Source organism: Orbicella faveolata, unplaced genomic scaffold (assembly GCF_042242905.1).
Source record: "Orbicella faveolata isolate gen_17 unplaced genomic scaffold, um_ofav_v1 contig_13, whole genome shotgun sequence".
In the NCBI taxonomy this organism is placed as follows: Eukaryota; Metazoa; Cnidaria; class Anthozoa; order Scleractinia; family Merulinidae; genus Orbicella; species Orbicella faveolata.
The window spans coordinates 24,432,324-24,450,069 of NW_028301540.1; the positions used below are offsets into that span (position 1 = coordinate 24,432,324).

Below are 17,746 nucleotides of genomic sequence, written 5' to 3' on the forward strand. Positions count from 1 at the left end.
CCCATGAACAAATATTTGTTGCCGCCCCACTAACCTCACATAGCTGTATATACAGCTAGAAAGAAGCCCTATCGAAAGCGCACTGTACGTCGAACTCAGATTAAAGATGTATTCTTTGAAATGGTGACAATTTTTTTTAGCTATTTTCCGAAGAAAAAGAAAACCCTTCCGAGGTCCCGAGCATACCACGCCGGAGGAATTTGAAAACGGATGTGTCACTCAGAAAACGCATTAAGTGTTTTTCGTGCACACTACGCCGGAAGAATTAAAAAACGCAACAATCACCGGTCATTTTGAATTTTTGTTTGAGGAAAATCACATGGTTCTCGAGTAACTACAGCGTTTTCGAAAAGCTCCTTGTTCAAAGTGTTTTCCGTTCTCACGCGAAAACGCAAAGCCGGCGTTTTCAAGAGCGTTTTCGGAAACTAGTCCGTTTTCGTGACGGAGTGTGGACAGGCGGTAAGGCCAAACCGTAGAAATAAAGCTGCGTTTTCAAATTTCTCCGGCGTAGTGTGGACGTTGCCCTACCTAACCGCGCCATATTGGAGGTCGCCTGGGTACGAAAATAGAAATATTAGTTTCCAGTCGACTTGCGGAGAGTGGAAACGCCTTGCAAGTTTCGCTTTCGTTGTAACTTCTATCGTACTATTGTGAAAGCGCTCTTTGGTTCGCCGATAGTTAGTGGAGGGGACTAATTATGGTTCGCCTAAATGGTCGGTGCTCTGGTTGGCCCCGTAGCTCTCCGATAGCTCACGGTAACACTGTCTTGGGAAATGGTGTATTTATAGCTTCATGACCACTTCTCATCATTGAAAGCTGCCGTTGTTCTAACCGCCGACGCCTTGCGCGCGACGGACTGTTAGCAGTGGGGATTTCCCGTAAATGAGTGCAGAACTGAGCTTCATCGCCGTTATGAGGTATGCGTATACGTAAAAATAGCGCACTTCGGTAGTTCCCTGTCGATGCGAACTGTTTTATGTAGACAAATATCTCTTAGATATTGCGTAATCCGAGCTATAGTTCGTTTGAGCTTCATCGTCATAAACAGAGTTCTTTATAATCTCAGGGTTTGATTTTTGTGAAATCTTCAGCTGAGCAAGTGGAACACAAGAAACCGCCAACATGAACCTACAGAACGGAGGTATTGTCATGAACAATGTAATATTTTACTTGTTGTTTCTTCTGTGAGTGAATGAATTCTGCCATGTCCGGCATGCAGCTATCTTGAGACTCATTAAACTTATGCCATTTAACATACCGCAAACGAGTCAAGTACTTGTAAAGCCTTCTTGTAGGCATTTGCTGTAGATATTCTTGTCCGTTAGTTCTTCAGCCTCAAAGAAATTATATTAATACATAAATTTAGGGTGACCCGACGCTTACATTTATAACTTGCAAGTAGTTAATTTTGTTACACAGCAGAGCCACTGTGAAAAATGCATCATGAATTGATATATCATGTATACATTGGGCGATGTGGTGAACAAGGGATATATAAATATGTTTATCCAGTGCAATTTTATTCCACTTGATCTATCTATAGATATCATTTTTATGGCCAACAGCTGTTTTATCCAGTGAAACCTCCATTCGGCAGACACTCTCAAGACTTTCCCTTAAGTCTGGTGTCTTCAAGAGAGTGTCTGCTCAACAGAGGTTTATTAACTAAAGATTGCGCTATATTTATTAACAATCATAATGTGACTTCTGGAACCGGGCCACCTTAAAAAGAGTTATAACCAATCAGAACATTACTTGAGAACAAAGGATGGTATCTTTTTTCTTGAATAAACTGATAACATGGAAGAATGCAAACAATAGTTCTATTTAACAAAATGGGAAACCCAACAAAAGTGTTAGTCATGGTTGGTGGAATGAATAAACTGGTGGTATTTCCTACTTTCTCATTGTATTGCCACTTCCTTCATGTAATGCCAGGTTCATGGCGACTGTTGAAAAGCTGAACTGTCACTTGCTAGACAACTTGTCACAATGAGATTAGCATGTGTGGGAGATGCTTTACTAATCGGGTAAGACCAGAGATCGCGGAAAGTCAGCTGTGATTGGCGGTGATTTAATTGACGATAATGGAACATAAACTGCAATACAATGTGGTGAATAAACTAATTACTAGATGATAAGAGATTTCAAGATGACAAGAGTCTTGAATCAATAATAGCAAACATTCCAATCGTAACTGCGGTGTGACAATACTTCCAGTCAAACTTCTCAGTAAAGACACAACTAAAATAATCAGTGATACCAAGCAGATACATGTACTGCTAACTGTCCTAAATAAATGCAGTTAATGATAACTCTCTAAAATCTTGAAAGCTATAAAATTGCACAATGTGATTAAAATGTGCTTGTGCGAGCGCCACTGCAAGCGATGTGGGAACTTGCTAGGGAGGAAAGGACTTTAAAATTGCCAGAGATTCTTATGGGAAGCTGCTAAATAGAAACCTAAGTTAGGGGGAGTATAAACTACAAACTAAGATTTATCACTACAGAAGACGAAACGAAAACTTTGAAAACTGGGGTGCTGCCATGTGCTGGACCTGGCACAATAGGCTGTTGTATAAAGACTGCAACTAATGCTAATGGTACTAAAGGTTCAAAACATCCAAACTTTTACTTAAAATCAAGCATAGAAAATAGTTTGTACTTACATATCCCTTCCCGCTTGCACTCTAAATAACCAAGGGTAGCTTAAAACTTAATTCACTTAAAACACTTACTGTGCACAATAAAGTGAAACTTGAACTACTGGCGGGAATATGCCGCTGCCCCTATCTATATACATTCACTTGTGAAAGCTAATGATGTAATTGCTGAGTAACAAATTGGCAAATCAGAAGGAATCAAGATTAATAATTATTACTGAATTAGAGAAGCCTCAATATAGTGGACATTCATTACACTTCAGGACTAGCCCCAACATTTCAGCCATAGATGGATAAATATGATACTAGGGTTTTTTTGTTTTGTTTTGTTTTGTTTTGTTTTGTTTTGTTTTGTTTTGTTTTGTTTTGTTTTGTTTTGTTTTGTTTTTTTCCCCATAGTACACTTCCTATACACAAAATCATGTCACTATAGCTTTTGCTACTTAGATCCTGATTGATACCCCTTTCTCTGATCAAAACCTTATTTGGATGAATATGGGTTTTGTGTTCCTGATTACAAGGCTAGAAAACAAGCTATACTAAGAATTCAATTGATTTCATAATTCAGTCAAGTTGTCATACAATTGTTAAGTTTAAATCTGATTTTCAAGCACATTGTACTGTTCTGACTAAGAGGCAGGAAGTATACAACGATTCCAGGATTTCATTTGACTAGATAGAAAACAGCTATAACTTGAGCACACTCTAGTATGAATAGTGTTCTCTATCTTACAGGTTCAATTTTTTTAATTTGTAATTTTTTTTTTTTTTCTTAGTAGTGACATCTCTGGGTCTACAGTTGCTATTGATTTAGTGCCGCCATGTATTAAAATTATTCTGACAAGCTTCACGGCATTTGATCCGATATATGACAGTTAATTTGTATAGTTATGTCTTTCCTGAATTAATTACTCAGTGATCATACAAAGTTATATAATATTATATATTAGGGAAATGAGGAAATTTCAAAAATGATTTCATTATCTATAGGCACACTCATAAGAACATAAGATTACAGATAATACACAAAATGTAATAAGATTACCAAAAATTTGATGTGTCTGACAGGAAATGCTTTAAGTGCAAGAGAGAATTAAACTTTCAATGTGTTGTTGCAGATAGTATCTATGCCTCTCACAAAGGACGTTTTGGTTTCATACTCCCCACACTTTGAGCATGGTTGCACTGTCATGCCAGTGGCAGGTTAATGGAATGGGATGAGGCTATAAGTAGGCACTTTATGGCAGGCTTTGTCAATGAAGCTATTGTGTTGATCAAGGCTGACAAACTCAGTGACTCATTTGTTACTAAATGTAAAATATTGTATGGCTGAATGATAACTTTAGTAGATATAATAACTAGAAGAAATAACTGTGCCATATTCTGTGTACAGTTTTTTTTTTTTTTTCTTGTTATTAACGTACATGCTAACAGACATTCGTCTAACTATTCAGAGTTCACTTTAGTGTTCCGTTGTACAGTGCAATTATTACTTGTAATACTTAGTAATACACATGTTATATGTAAACTTTTTTCTTTGAAATAGGAAAAGGAAAATTTATATTGAATGTCAGTGGTGGGCACATTTTATTTGGTGACAATTCCAGAATGGATGTGACTTACAGAAGAGGTAAAAAGTCTGGCTAATTAGGGGCATCCCCTTTCAATGAATCATAACCGTTGGTTTATTTTATTTATTTAATAAATGATATTAACTGCACTGCACTTATCCTATCATTAGTGCAAAATCCAAATTAATTAATTAACATAACGTCTTGGTGTTAAAATTGTCACGTCCTATATTGATATATACATGTATATCATGTTTGCAACAAACAGTTGGATTTTTATTTCATAATTATGCAAACCAAGCTGTAAATGATAGAATGTTTAAATTTTAAATAGTCAGTAAGTAGTTTCCATTACTTCATAATTTTCATATTTTTGTAATTATTGTGCCCTTCTAGGTGATTGTGCTGTAAGAATACACACAATGACACCAAGGTCAAGTGATGCAAAGATAACTGGTCCAGGTAATAGCCTTAGTCCCTATTAGTGAAAATTAAACCTTTATTGAGGATCTCTCAGGATCTTTAAGGGCCCTTTAACCGATTCATGTGCGCGCTTGTGTGCATTGCCAAGAAGATGAAATTTCACTTCCAACCTCTTGCGTCAGCCTGAGCGCTGAAAATTTGAGCAATTTGACAACTTGCAAATTCGGTTACATTTTAGGTGTTGTTTCCTTGTGTTTCACAAAATGCAAAGTAATAAAGTGCAAGCAAAAACAAAATAAGAGAAAAACAGAAAAACAAATGTCAAAGAAAATTAAAAACTATTTTCTTGTGGCTTTTGCTTGCTTCATTTGATCTTATCAAAGTGTTACTGGTGGTGTGAACTGTACACGAGCTGATCAGGGGCACTTTATATCAGGGGTAGCAGTTTCTTTAAATGCTAAAGGAAATGCCGTTTTTCATTAAATCCAGCTTTTTTCCATGAGTTATGATTCAAGCCAATGTTGGAAACATAGCTATACATTCCTTTTGTGAACTCATCCTTTTTTCAGAAATTAACAAATTTTTCAATATTTTGAAATTCTCCCAAAATCTGACCTTTTAGAAATGAAACAAAATTAATGTAGAGCCTAATAAAGATTAAAATAAAAATATTAAATCAATGAAAAAAGTCCTGATAAAGTAATTAATATGCTTTGTCCAGTCTTGACATTTTTTCAGAATTAGTCACATGACCGTGGACATGGCCTGATGATGTCATCACAGATGTCACTGATCATGAAAAACGTAAAACGCATGAAATGACTCTGAACTAACTAGAATGATGGAGTCACACAAGAATAAATTTTCCTTAGCAACAGCTCAAAAAGATCAGTTAATAGGCCATTAAATACCTTCTAAAGATCCCTTTAGATAAGGATCTTCTGTGGATGCTTAAATATCCCTGAAAGATCTTGGAAAGATACTTACAAGTGAAGATTTTCCTAGCACAGATAGTCTGTTGATTTTTTTTTTTTTCTTCATATATACAGATCAGTTAATTTCAACAATACCCTACAGAGTGTACACTCAGTTGACCACACTGTTAGCAAGAGACAAAATAAACATTGCAGGCAGGTTGTTCAACTTAACATTAGAGGAAGCTATGTCATTAAGGGACAACACAGAACATGGCTGCCAAGGCATGGATGGTGTTTTTCAGCTGATGAGGGAACGGCATGTCAACCTTGGCCAACTTGTGCAAGTGTTGAAGGAAATGCAGCGATTTGATGCTTTAAGTGTGCTTACTGAAGCAGGATACCCTGATCATCCAACACTGCATCCCTATGTAGCTTCAGGTAAGGTAAAGTCTGCATACAAGCTAAGTGGCCCATCAGGCCAGAGCTCGTCCTGGTTTCTGTAGCATGAAGCGACTAGGAGTATTTCTACTCCCCCCTGGATGGGATGCTAGTCCATCGCAGGGCTACCCCCAGTATTAAATTCGCCAGTACCCATTTGTATACAGCTGGGTGGAGAGAGACATTGTGAGAGTGTCTTGCCCAAGAACACAACAAAACATTTGAAGCTTCAATAAATAGCCGTAATGAACAAAAAAGAAAATCTTTGAGGTGACTGGACACTAGTAGTGTTAGAAGCCTACCCAAAAGACCCCACCTCAAAATGCCAGGAATTAGAAATTGGCTCTGATGTAACAGCCTCTGGTTAGACAGCTTGTGGTCTTTTATAGCTGGGTGTAAAATAACTGGAATCAAGGCATGATGGAAATGTTCAAAAAACACGAGCACATCACAAATTCCCTTCACACTCAAAAGTCCAAAGGGTCTAATGTGTACTGAGCATTGCATATACATGTAATTAAATTTTGTTTCACTGTTTCAGAAGAAGGTCCGGAAGTGGCTAGTGGTGAACAGAGTCAAACCTACAGAGAGAGCACTGGAGTGTAGCATGTTTTCTTCAAAGTTACCTTAAGTTTGCAGACTTAATGACAGGGAATCAGTGAGTTTTGTTCCCCGAGACCCTCATTGCCGAGGGGAGCATTGAGGTCGAGGGGAAATAAAACTTACTGTTTCCCGTGGGGCCAGTCATCAAGTGTTTGTTATACCTCCCAACTCAAAGATGAAACGAACTGTAAAAAAATATATATATTTGCTTGGCACTGGCTGGCACACATTTGCCGCGGTTTCAAGGTGCACAACCTGATCACGTGCGAGTCGACAGTTCAAGATGTTGTTTCCCTAGGGAGTTTTGTTCGCCCTAGGAAGTTAGTAAGTTATTACCCACGACGCGTGACACGTTCTCCTCCAATCGGAAAACGTATTTGAGTTGAGAGGTATAACAAACTGATTTATTGTTAGATCTTGTTAAAGACGTTCAAATTAATGTTTATATTGAACAATGTTACATTCATGTTCAAAAATCAGTGAATACCGTACATGTATTTCATTGTCATATTTGATAAGTAATATAATTGTATATTTATAACTAGCGTGGCCTAGTTTATTTAATACGGCATGAAGTTATCCGCGCGCGTGACTTGGTCCCTAATTTGAAACTCTGTGAAGATAATTTGGTCAAGTATTGAGGTGTAAATAAACTTTTTCCAGCATGACTACTCGAACTTGGCCACTTGGAAAAGAGTTCACCAATCAGAACATTGCTTGAGAACAAAGAATAGTGATCTTTTTCTCAAATAAACCATATTAACTATGAATAAACCAGCAACATTTGAGGAATACGAACAACAGATCTAGACAAAATTGAAAACCCACCAAAGTGCGAAGTGTTGGGACCCTCTCAGCAAACTTTGCCATTTGTTGACTGGTTAGTTTCAGTCTTAAATTTTGTACGCTCTTCAATAGTTTCGGTTTAGTTGTCAATTCGCCGTCAAGGACTGAATCTCTAAGAGTGTGTACAGGTATAACGCAGAGGAGTCAGTGGTGTTTTTGTTTTCACGTTTAACATACCGTTAGAAACTTACTTGCCGTCACGAGAAGCTACCACTCCATTGCTCTCAGTTTATGTTTTGATTGGTTAGTTTTCCTCTACGTGGCTTGGTTCGAGTCGTCGTACTCTAAATACTTAACCTTTGATACTTAAATACTTAACCTTTAACCCCTAGGCGTCGTTTCATAGTCAATTTTGTAACAGTATTGAGAAAATTTTATTCCAAGATCAGGTTGCATATATGGGATTAAATTTAGTAAGTTAGTTAGCTCTGTTTAGAGTAATAGCCTATCCATAAATTCATATGTTATGTTTACAACTTAGAATGTTTTCTCTTTAGAGGCTTTTAGCACGTTGAAATTCAAAAGAACATTTTGCTTGAAGTTTCAAATGCTGTAAATGACATTTTGTGTATTTAAGAATTAGCGGGTTATATTAACAAACTCGTTTTACGTTTTGTATCCTAATAAAACAAAAGGCCTCCCGCGAATTTCCTTTAGACTCTTCAGGGTACCCGTAAAAGATCTGGGACGAGCGGGGAAGCTACTTGCCTGCGTTGCAAACGAAACAGGCGAGGAAGTTACAAGAGCGTGCATTTCAGTGCTCCTTGTGCCTCTGTTTCAAAACGAGTGCTCGTGCAAAACCTGTCAAATGAAAAGGAGTTTGATTAACATGAAAATGAACTACGAAGACTCATTTTGAAACTGAGGCAAAAGGTAACTCGGAATTAGGCTATTGTTACAGTACAGTCAAGTGGTCCCTAACATTTTGCAAAAGATTGGGCTATTGTTTTTGTTATTGTTGTTATTATTGTTTTGTTTTTGTTTTTGTTTTGTTTTGTTTTGTTTTGTTTTGTTTTGATAATCAGTTGTTGTTCAGCGACAAGGGTGAGAATCAACTTCTTCTTCGGCTGTCTTTGTTTACCAATAACTGTAGTTATTTCTTAATGCCAAAATTAAGATCTGTTGATGCATGTTTTTTTGGTTTCATTTACGTTTCGATGGATGTAAGTACTTTGTAGAACATGTAAACAACAGCTCACGCGATTCAATATACCGATCGAAAAATTAGAAGTTTCCTCAAATGCGTTCAATACTTTTTCTTTCGCCGTTCGAACAACTGACATCATCCGTTCCAAATTTTTCTATAGCCGTTCGAACGGAGGAAATTGATAAACCCTTTCTTTCAGTTTTAAGACGTCGTTAACAGCAAAATAGTAGATATTAAGGTTACTTCAAACCTTCGCGGTACTACACTGGTCGATTTTCTCTTGGTCAAGAAAATTAAAGTCCGCGAAGCTCAAGTTTGCATACTGTGAACGCTAGGGGTTCTGTTATTTCATTGGCTCGATGCTTTTCAAGTTGACACATTCCTCTGTGAAGGCGTGATTTGTTTATAAATCTTTAGAAGGCGAAAACTCGCACTCGTTTTTCGAGAGAATCCCTTCTCTTTAAGTGGATTAATAGGGTATGCAGATTTGACGGTTTTCCATGAAATTTGGACAGAACATTCACTAATAGATATGGAACTAACGCGTGTCGGCGAATTCCTTTATTTTAAATACTTTCCTCGTGGCGGCCTTTAACGCAACAGGTTACGCGAATTCATTCGATAGTCGCACTTGACAGATCTACAAAAAGATAACCAATAGAAATAAAAGAAAATGCTGACACGTTTTTGGACATTGAGGCTTTGTGATAAACACTGCACAGTTATGAACGATCGCATTTGATACCCGATTAATTCGCTGGAACGTCAGTCGATCATTTTGGAGTTGACGGCCTCTGCCGCCTTTGGAAAGCAAAATCCAAAACAAGGCATAATTTTATCGAATTCTACGTTTTATAACCTTTCTGTTGATATATAGTTTGTGGGGGTTTCCTTAAAAACAGCGCGTACGATTTTTTTTGTTTTTTTCCGGAGGACACCCGCGAAGGTTTGAAGTAACCTTAAACTGTAAGTACCGTGCATGCAAAATCATAACTAAAAAAATAGCACTTTTGTAAAGGATTTGTGGCAACAGGACGTTCGAAGGAACATTAAGTCTGTAAAACGTTTAAATAGGCCTGCGAAACCGGTTAAAACTATAAGATGTTATTAAAAGAAGCGTGTTCACCCCTCAAGAATTCAGCTGGTTTTATCTGGTAAAGAATGGGCGGCAGCACAGTCAAATATCGAAAATGACACCGATTGACCTAAAGGGGGTTTCCCCGGAATTTCTGTGTATCAAATATAAAATGCGAAGGAGTCCTATAGGCAGTTGTTTAATACGTGAAAGGGTTTCAAGACGTATTCGATTGTGAGAAAGAAGATATTCTACTGAAGGAGATAGCGTTGACCGACATTTCTTCGCGAAGCCAGTTTGTTGAGGGAAAGAAAGCCCCATTAAGGTAAGAATATACGCTGAAAAATATGCAAGAATAATGTTACAGATAGATTTGTACGCTAAAGATGTACGAGAACCGACGTGAGCTCTTTTTAAATCGGACCATGCTGTTTGTTACTTCACCGAATATTATTGGAAATAGGTTTACGAGACTGCCGCTAGCCTTAAAATAAGCCATCTTTTAGTTCAAAATTAAGCGATTTTGTTTCTTCGCTTTGCTCTCCTTTGGCCATGTTTTGAATAATTCGGCAAAAAAACAAAACAACTGTACCGGTGAACGAAATTTCAAAGTCCAATTGATTCCGCTCCGACCTTTGCAAGGAATATGAATGATAAACCCATGGTTGTCTTGAGAGAAAGAACAGTGACTTCCCTTGCGTCAGATTAACGCTTATCATGATATGTAGGTAACGCAATATTGTTGATGGCACAATTCCTATCACGGCTCCTTGGACACATTTTGATTCTGTAAAGAAAAATGTCCTTTAATTTTAAAGTTGCTGTGGTATCAGTTCTTAGTGTTTGGAGCTGGAGACAGAAACATTTTATGTAATGCTCGATTCATAAGATCCGGTAGGCGCAAGATTGAACCACATGCAATGAGCGGTCGTTGCTGACGTCATTGTTTACATTTTTCATCGTGAACATACGACTTTGCGCAGAGAAGTCATCAGGCTAGATACGAAATGACTTCAATCATTTAAAGAGCTCATGTAACTGTGTAAGAGTCAGAAGGAGAAACAAGCTTTCAAAAACTGCAAAATTTCATGGTGGCAATTTAAGCGCTAATGAGCTCATACATTACTCTTTGTAGAATTGCGAGTTTTTAAACCCGCACCGCACAACAGGTATTAAATACATCGGGCTGAATTTTTACCTCGACAGAAAGATTTATGAAGACATCAGATCAACTTTCGTCCAATTTTGTGGTCGGTGATTTGCATATTGTGTAGAAAATTTTAATCTCAAAACTCTCTCATATTCGTAACCTAAAGTGATCTAAAGTGCTCTTCCAAGGTTTACACTCTATCGGTTCTCTTCTACTTCCGTATTATTCCAAGGCCAGGTCGAGACTATTCAGAGCCCGGACAAATCAAAATGTGAAGTTCATCAGTTAAACCCCCAAAGTTAGCAATGTTTGGGTGTATTCATCCTTGACAGAACTATTGAAGCAGTGACATTTAACTCTGACGGATATTATATTTATTCCAAAAGTATGCAAATCTAAAACTATCAGCTTTCGATTTTCATTTTCGCTTTCGAGTCATGTCGTAATAGCTAAGCAAGGGTTCTTCATTTCAGTGACGCTTCTCGTGAATTAGCATAAATATATTAAATATATAACATGCAACGCTAAAATATATTAAATCTGTTACATGCAGTCACTACCTGAACCCGCAACGACCGCAAGAAAGCTTTAAATCTGCAATATTATATCAAATTTCCATTTCATTTACAGACACCTAACCTCTCTGTCTAAAACGAAATAGTGATGAATAACGAGCAGTGAATAATAGCCAATTAATGTCTAACAGCACATGCACAGACTGGGCCCCGGTTACATAAACAATGACCTCTATTTGGAGCGAAAATATGCTGGAATGTTTGTCCGCGGACTCTATATGTTCCGAGAAACGAACAGTTTTCCGAGAGCGAAGCTCGAGGAAAACTGTGAGCCAGGTGTCCAAAGACAAATATCCCAGCATGTTTTCGTGCCAAATGGGGCCGTATTATGTGTATTATCTTTCAAATATTTTTTTGCGACAGGAGTGATTTGAAAATTGAGGAATATCACTCGGGTATTCCCCAGTTTTAGAAGAGGCATATTCAGCCACGTGACGCGTTTAGGCCAATCGCGTGCGAGCGAAAATATTTGATCGATTATATTTCTCAATCTTACACCTGTAACCCATACATTTAGCACCCAGCGTTAAATTTCTCATAACTAGTTTTAGAATGGTATCTTTAGGGGCCAAATTAAGCTTAAGCCGCTCAAATCTTTTTCATGTTGTGATTATAATTCACATTTTTTTCTAAGAAAAATACCGTTACTTTAAAACTCCTTATCATAATGGTAGTCTTTTCAAGATCCCCAACCCCCACCCCCACCCCCTTTCCCCTTTCTCTTTCCCCAACCATGAAAGGCAAATGCTGGTTCTTGAGTTGTCTGCCAACAGGGAGTTTCACAAAAACAAGATAGTTAGTAGGCGTATCTAAAATGTTTATTCCCAACGTGCTTATTTTATTTATATAATCCCTAATTTGTGTCTCCATGTGTTTTCATCAGATTTCTCTCGTCAAACATTGTCAACTGAGACAGATGGCTGGATTTGCACAAAGTAAGGGACTGTCTCTTTGTTATTACTACCTTAATCAGATCAACTTAGATATATCTTGCTTTAGATACCTCTGCATCTATTTCAGGAAGGACTTCATGCATCGAATTTATATTTGACGCATGTTTAGACATAAAATCCCCTTAATTTCCATACAGGCTATATTATTGTCCCAAAGCAATAAATCTCGGCGCAAAACGTAGTAGCGACCTTACCGACCCATTCAAAAAAATTAGCAATAAAATTCCGTGACTTGAAAAATCTATCCGAACATTTGGACACAGGCTCTTGAAATTACCTCAAACAAATTTCAGTTGAACAATTCTGAAAATGCATGCCTGAGAATTGTTTCATTGTAGCCTAAAGGAGCGACAGTACTAAATTTGACTGATAGTTTGCAAAGACTACCTGCTCAACCGGTTACTGACTCTTTATGTTCTCAGAATTCCAATAAATGTAGATCAAACGAAATAAAGTCTAGTGATCTCATGGTTTTTTCCTTGTTTTCAGCATCTGGGAAGTACTCGGTTGTCGTAACTGGAGGAAATGCTAATGTTGGGTACAAAGCGAAAATGAACTTTTACCGTGGACAGCGAAGAGGTATGCGTGAAGATTTTAAACTTACGACTTTTGAATGAAAATGAAAGGTGTTAGCACCTTTGGTGAGCTTTTAAGTGAGATAATACAATGCATGCGCAGTGCATGTAGCGGATGACACGGATAGAAGTGCAGCATAGGGTACTGCGTGCTGTATACTGGGGGTGTAATGTAGTTCAATGTTTTGGCGCTGGTGCGGGGTATAGTGTATTGCAGTCAGTGTAGAGCATGCATCGCAGTGTGATCCACTACACTATCATGTTGTTGGGCTCAGTGCAGTCTGGTGCAGACTATCAGTGCATCGTGCTGTATTGCAGTGCAATGCAGTGCAAGCTTCTTTATCCAGTGCAGTGCATTATGTCCAGTTCAGTCCAGTGCCTACTGCTATGTGCAGTGCTGGTGCATTGCAGTACAGTAGGTTACGGGAAAGTGTCATGCAGTGCAACGCAAATTGTTCAGTGCCAGCAGCGTCCTGTCTAGTGCAGCGCATTGCAGTTCATTATGCATCAGTCTTTGTGCAGAGGAGTGCACTGCGTTGATTTGCAGTACATGCCAACTTTTTTAAAATCATCGTCTCAAAAATAATTATTGCTAACTGACAATAATCTTCTTGTTATTCTACAGGTTATTCTACAGGTTTATCAACACGAACGACAACAACGAGGATCACCGACCCAGGTAAAGCAGTCTCGACTACACATCTGCGCAACAACTTCAAAATCCTTCAACCGTTGCTACCTATGATTAGGCCTGCAGCGGAATCGATGGCGAAGTATGTTGATGTGCGATGACGGCGTTTGCTTGCTTGCTTGCTCTCATACGTCGCATGTCAACCTCCTTTTCTGGACCCTTTCTCTTCGCTGTCCTCGGAATAAGAGTGCTTATGACATAGAAGAGGATCGAGTCTACTTTGTCGTTCTACGCGATTGCTCTAAACGAGTCACCCGAACGGAACCATTTCGCTCGCCAAGAAAATGTTTTCAATAACAAAAGGCTTATGCATGACAACTGTTTGGAACAAGTGCCCGCCACGCAAAAAAAAGCCCTTTAATAACAAATTGCCCGGCTCCAACCCATTGAAGATCTTTGCTGATCACTCCTGTTTAAGAAAACGGAGCCTATTGCGATAAATACACTTTACAATATGTGTCCCGATATTATCGCGCCTCATTTCGATTTTGTGGTACTTTTCATTTCACAACACTTTCTCCTTATTTTGAGAGATGATAATTATATCGTGATTTAAATGAGCAAATGTAACCAACTCCACAGTTGGTTTTTTAATCATGTCGGAGATGTCGAGGTAACCAATAAAAATAAGGGTAGCGCCCCATCCCGAATAAACGCCGCGGACCGCCCCTGCTCCAGAGCATGCTCGCCTAAGCTACATGTATAGGCGCGTACCAGGAGCCTCCTGCGCGTACTTATTAAGTATCCTAACGTTTCCGCTTGTCTTACTTTCAGGGCAGTTATTAAAAGATATTCCAGCTTCTGTTCTCAGTGAAGTTGTTATGCACCTCAATAACCCCAGCCCACTCAGAAATAACTGGAAGGCAGTAGCAGCTGAACTCTCGCTAAGTTTCCAAACTGTACAGAGCTTAGATCACCATGCTCCGGGTGGAATGATGGAAGGGGTGCTTCAAATGATGTTCCAGAGAAAAATGACGGTCCGGGATTTGGCTAATATGCTGGAGGAAATTCAAAGACCTGACATAGTTGAGATCTTGGTCAAAGCTGGCTTACCAGAGAACAACATCCGGCAAGAGAAAACGAACGGTATGTTAAAATCTTATTGAATAGATGCATCTAGTTCAGTGATGTGATATACAAAAGCAGGGATATTTTGCAAGTCTCACTTTCCATCAAAGGAATCTCATTTTCTTTTCGTTGTTGGATTATTTCTTTCACAGGGCGTATTAAAACTTCCACAATTTATTCGTTCTTTCTTTTTCGTTCGTTGTGGCACGAGACCCACCTCGCTCAGTGCTAAACCGGTCAAACTGGTACGCCACAGGGTGAGTTCTTGGGCGTGTGGTCTTTTTGTTATCATTATAGAGCAAAATGACAGCATATTCCGATACACATTGTTTTCCAAGAATCAGAACAAAAATTTATTACAGAGCAAAGGTAGCTGAGACCATGAATATTTCATTAGTTGTAGCATAGGAAAGTAATGTTTTGACAACCTTGTGAATCAAATACGTTTCTTGCAGCTCAGTTTGCTTTTCAAATACTTTCTTATTGCAAATTTTCGGATACTTATCTTTAGTAACTTTAAAAGCCAGAGTCAGAGATTGAACTATTTTTATTATCGTTTGTCGCAGGCGATGGGAATTTGAATAGACCCTGCAGCAGCAACAATGTGCAAGATGGAAGCAAATTATCACAAGATGGTACCAGCCATACAACAAGCATCACACACATTGTGAATGGCTGCAAGCAAACGTACAATCACAACCAGAACATGCAGACAAGAAGGGAACAAGAAGCCGAGCAGAACAAGCAGACAACAAGGGAACAAGAAGCCAAGCAGAACATGCAGACAACAAGGGAGCAAGAAGCCAAGGAGAACAAGCATACTAGAAGGGAACAAGAAGCCAAGGAGAACAAGCAACCAGCAAGGGATTCTTTAGACACTGAGAGTGGTGCTGAAGCTAGAAAGATCACAAACGCTGGTGAGTGTGGTGACCCTTGTGCCGACAAATCTACAGATTTTCAAGGACAAACTAGCAACGGCATTATCTTCGAGGAATTTGTGGGCAGGTCGCAACATGGATCATTGAACTACGGTATTCCGATAGAGAGGTCTGTTGAAGAAAGCAATGAAGCTGTAGTAGGCATGAATGACAGTGGTGGAAGTTCTATCGTTGATAGAATAGCTGCCTTCATAGTTAATGCCTACTCAGGGTCATGTGGCAGGCTTAGATTCAGAGAAAATTAGTTATTTGTCTTCATTTCCAAGAGTTCAGTCAATCTTTTAACGTTGGTACTGAACAGCTGAAAATTTTTTTATTTTTATTTTTTATTATTAATTATCTATTTTTTACAGCACGCATACTTACATTATTAATTACAAAAAACTACGTATAAAACTACAACAATACAGCTACTTACGCTAATTACAACTTGCTCTAATTACGATGCTTGACGAAACAACAGTATTATTTAAACCGCTTACGTTACACTACTTTTTAATCGCGGACAATTACTACAAACTTTTACTACGGTTACTTGAACTAGTGAAAACTGCAAAAAAAAAAAAAAAAAAAAAAGACAAAAAAGCGACAATTTACAGTATATTTAGCTATATTTACAGTTTAACTTGCACCTTTGCTCTGCTAGTTTCTATTTCTATTTTGTTTTTAAGGATAGCCAAGAAAGCGTCTAAGAAATAATCTTCCTCATTTTTTGAAGCGGTGTAAATATAATATTTTGCAATTATTGTACAGAGGTTTAAACCGAGACACAGAGGCACGGTGTCTGTGATGCCGTAAAGTATTTGTGCTTCAGAGAGCGTGATTACAGTATTGTTTTTTCTGTACCACCAATCAGTAAACTCTGTCCAAAACAGCTGGACGTTGGGGCAAGTTACGAAGAGATGTGTAATTGTTTGCTTTTCAGCACATAAATGACAGCGGTCGTGCTCTTTAATACCGAATTTATGTAATGCAGCATTGGTGGGTAAAATATGGTGTACAATCTTGAACTGAAACATCGAGAGTTGAATATCTTTAGTGGCCTTGAAAGGCATCATGTACGTTTGGTAAATTTGCTGGTCGTTCAAATTAGCTCTTTTCAGTCTTTTTTCGGCGGTGGCAGAAACGAACTTCTTTTCAACAAGGTAGTTAGTAGCAAGTTTGCAAGAGAGCTTCTCAAGGGGAATTCTATCCATGTTTGTAGGTTCCTTCGAATGCGGCTGTAATTTGCCTTTCAAAGTTTTAATCCAGTTAGATGGAATTGCTTGGCATAAACCGTAATAGGTTAGAAAGTTAGTTTTAAAGAAAGCAATGAAGCTGTAGTAAGCATGAATGACAGTGGTGGAAGTTCTATCGTTGATAGAATAGCTGCCTTCATAGTTAATGGCTACTCAGGGTCATGTGGCAGGCTTAGATTCAGAGAAAATTAGTTATTTGTCTTCATTTCCAAGAGTTCAGTCAATCTTTTAACGTTGGTACTGAACAGCTGAAAAAAATTTAGTAATCATGCTCTTCTCGCTGGTTCAAAAAGGTTCCTCTAGCCTCTTGGCCCTGTTCACCATTACATTATTAGGTATAAAATGGAACGGGTCAGTCAGTATTAAGCTAGCTCAGTTGGTCACTTTTGAGAATGTTAAAAAGGTCAGTCAGTTATATGTATCGGGAAACTACAAATACTATTGCAGCAAATAACGTAGGTTGCATAAAGGTGGAAATTTCCTCATCTGACATTGTAGGATGCGTCCGATTGAACGTACACTACTTGTATTGAAGTCGAAACTTTACTGTTCTTAATATTTACAATTTTTATCATCTTTAATCATCACTGTATTGAACATAATACAGCGGAAAATGATATAAACATAAATTTGAATCAAAGAGATTGCTTTAAAATGTAGAACAAATACATATATCTAAATTTAAAAAAGTTGTATCGTAAGACCTGATATCGAAAATGTTGGGGGAAGCCTCTGTGCAAATACAAGCGAAAATTAAGGTTAAAGAATTTTTTGGGGTTATATTCTGAGCCGTTGGACTTTCTGTGGGCCGTTTTTAAGGTAAAAAGACTATTTGAGAGTCTAACAATTTGGCTTTATTAATTCTGAAGCTGCCA

General features: G+C 38.2%; 2 protein-coding genes across 3 annotated transcripts; both read left to right on the forward strand.

Annotated features, from left to right (window-relative positions):
• The first annotated feature begins 607 nt into the window (after window positions 1-607).
• LOC149115732 (uncharacterized) lies at window positions 608-8,108 on the forward strand. 2 transcript variants are annotated; one of them, XM_089285952.1, is made up of 6 exons: window positions 608-917; window positions 1,067-1,141; window positions 4,210-4,293; window positions 4,631-4,696; window positions 5,707-6,012; window positions 6,554-8,108. In XM_089285952.1, the coding sequence occupies exons 2-6, from the start codon at window positions 1,123-1,125 to the stop codon at window positions 6,616-6,618; spliced, it is 540 nt and encodes a 179-aa protein (XP_089142078.1). In that variant the 5' UTR covers window positions 608-917; window positions 1,067-1,122; the 3' UTR covers window positions 6,619-8,108. The 2 variants fall into 2 exon arrangements, with proteins under 2 accessions (XP_089142078.1, XP_089142079.1); XM_089285953.1 differs by having other exon boundaries at window positions 1,092-1,141.
• Window positions 8,109-9,842: 1,734 nt separating this feature from the next.
• Window positions 9,843-17,651, forward strand: LOC110058606 (uncharacterized). The gene is made up of 6 exons (XM_089285945.1): window positions 9,843-10,008; window positions 12,292-12,343; window positions 12,851-12,940; window positions 13,562-13,615; window positions 14,402-14,713; window positions 15,262-17,651. Exons 2-6 carry the CDS (start codon window positions 12,325-12,327, stop codon window positions 15,876-15,878), a joined length of 1,092 nt encoding a protein of 363 aa, XP_089142071.1. The 5' UTR covers window positions 9,843-10,008; window positions 12,292-12,324; the 3' UTR covers window positions 15,879-17,651.
• Window positions 17,652-17,746: the final 95 nt, after the last annotated feature.

Excerpts from the sequence above, each read along its gene's own strand:
- LOC149115732 (XM_089285952.1), top strand. Across the intron at positions 4,294-4,630 it reads GGATGTGACTTACAGAAGAG|GTGATTGTGCTGTAAGAATA; the intron begins GTAAAAAGTCTG and ends GTGCCCTTCTAG. Across the intron at positions 6,013-6,553 it reads GCATCCCTATGTAGCTTCAG|AAGAAGGTCCGGAAGTGGCT; the intron begins GTAAGGTAAAGT and ends TCACTGTTTCAG.
- LOC110058606 (XM_089285945.1), top strand. Across the intron at positions 12,941-13,561 it reads TTACCGTGGACAGCGAAGAG|GTTATTCTACAGGTTTATCA; the intron begins GTATGCGTGAAG and ends GTTATTCTACAG. Across the intron at positions 13,616-14,401 it reads AACGAGGATCACCGACCCAG|GGCAGTTATTAAAAGATATT; the intron begins GTAAAGCAGTCT and ends TCTTACTTTCAG.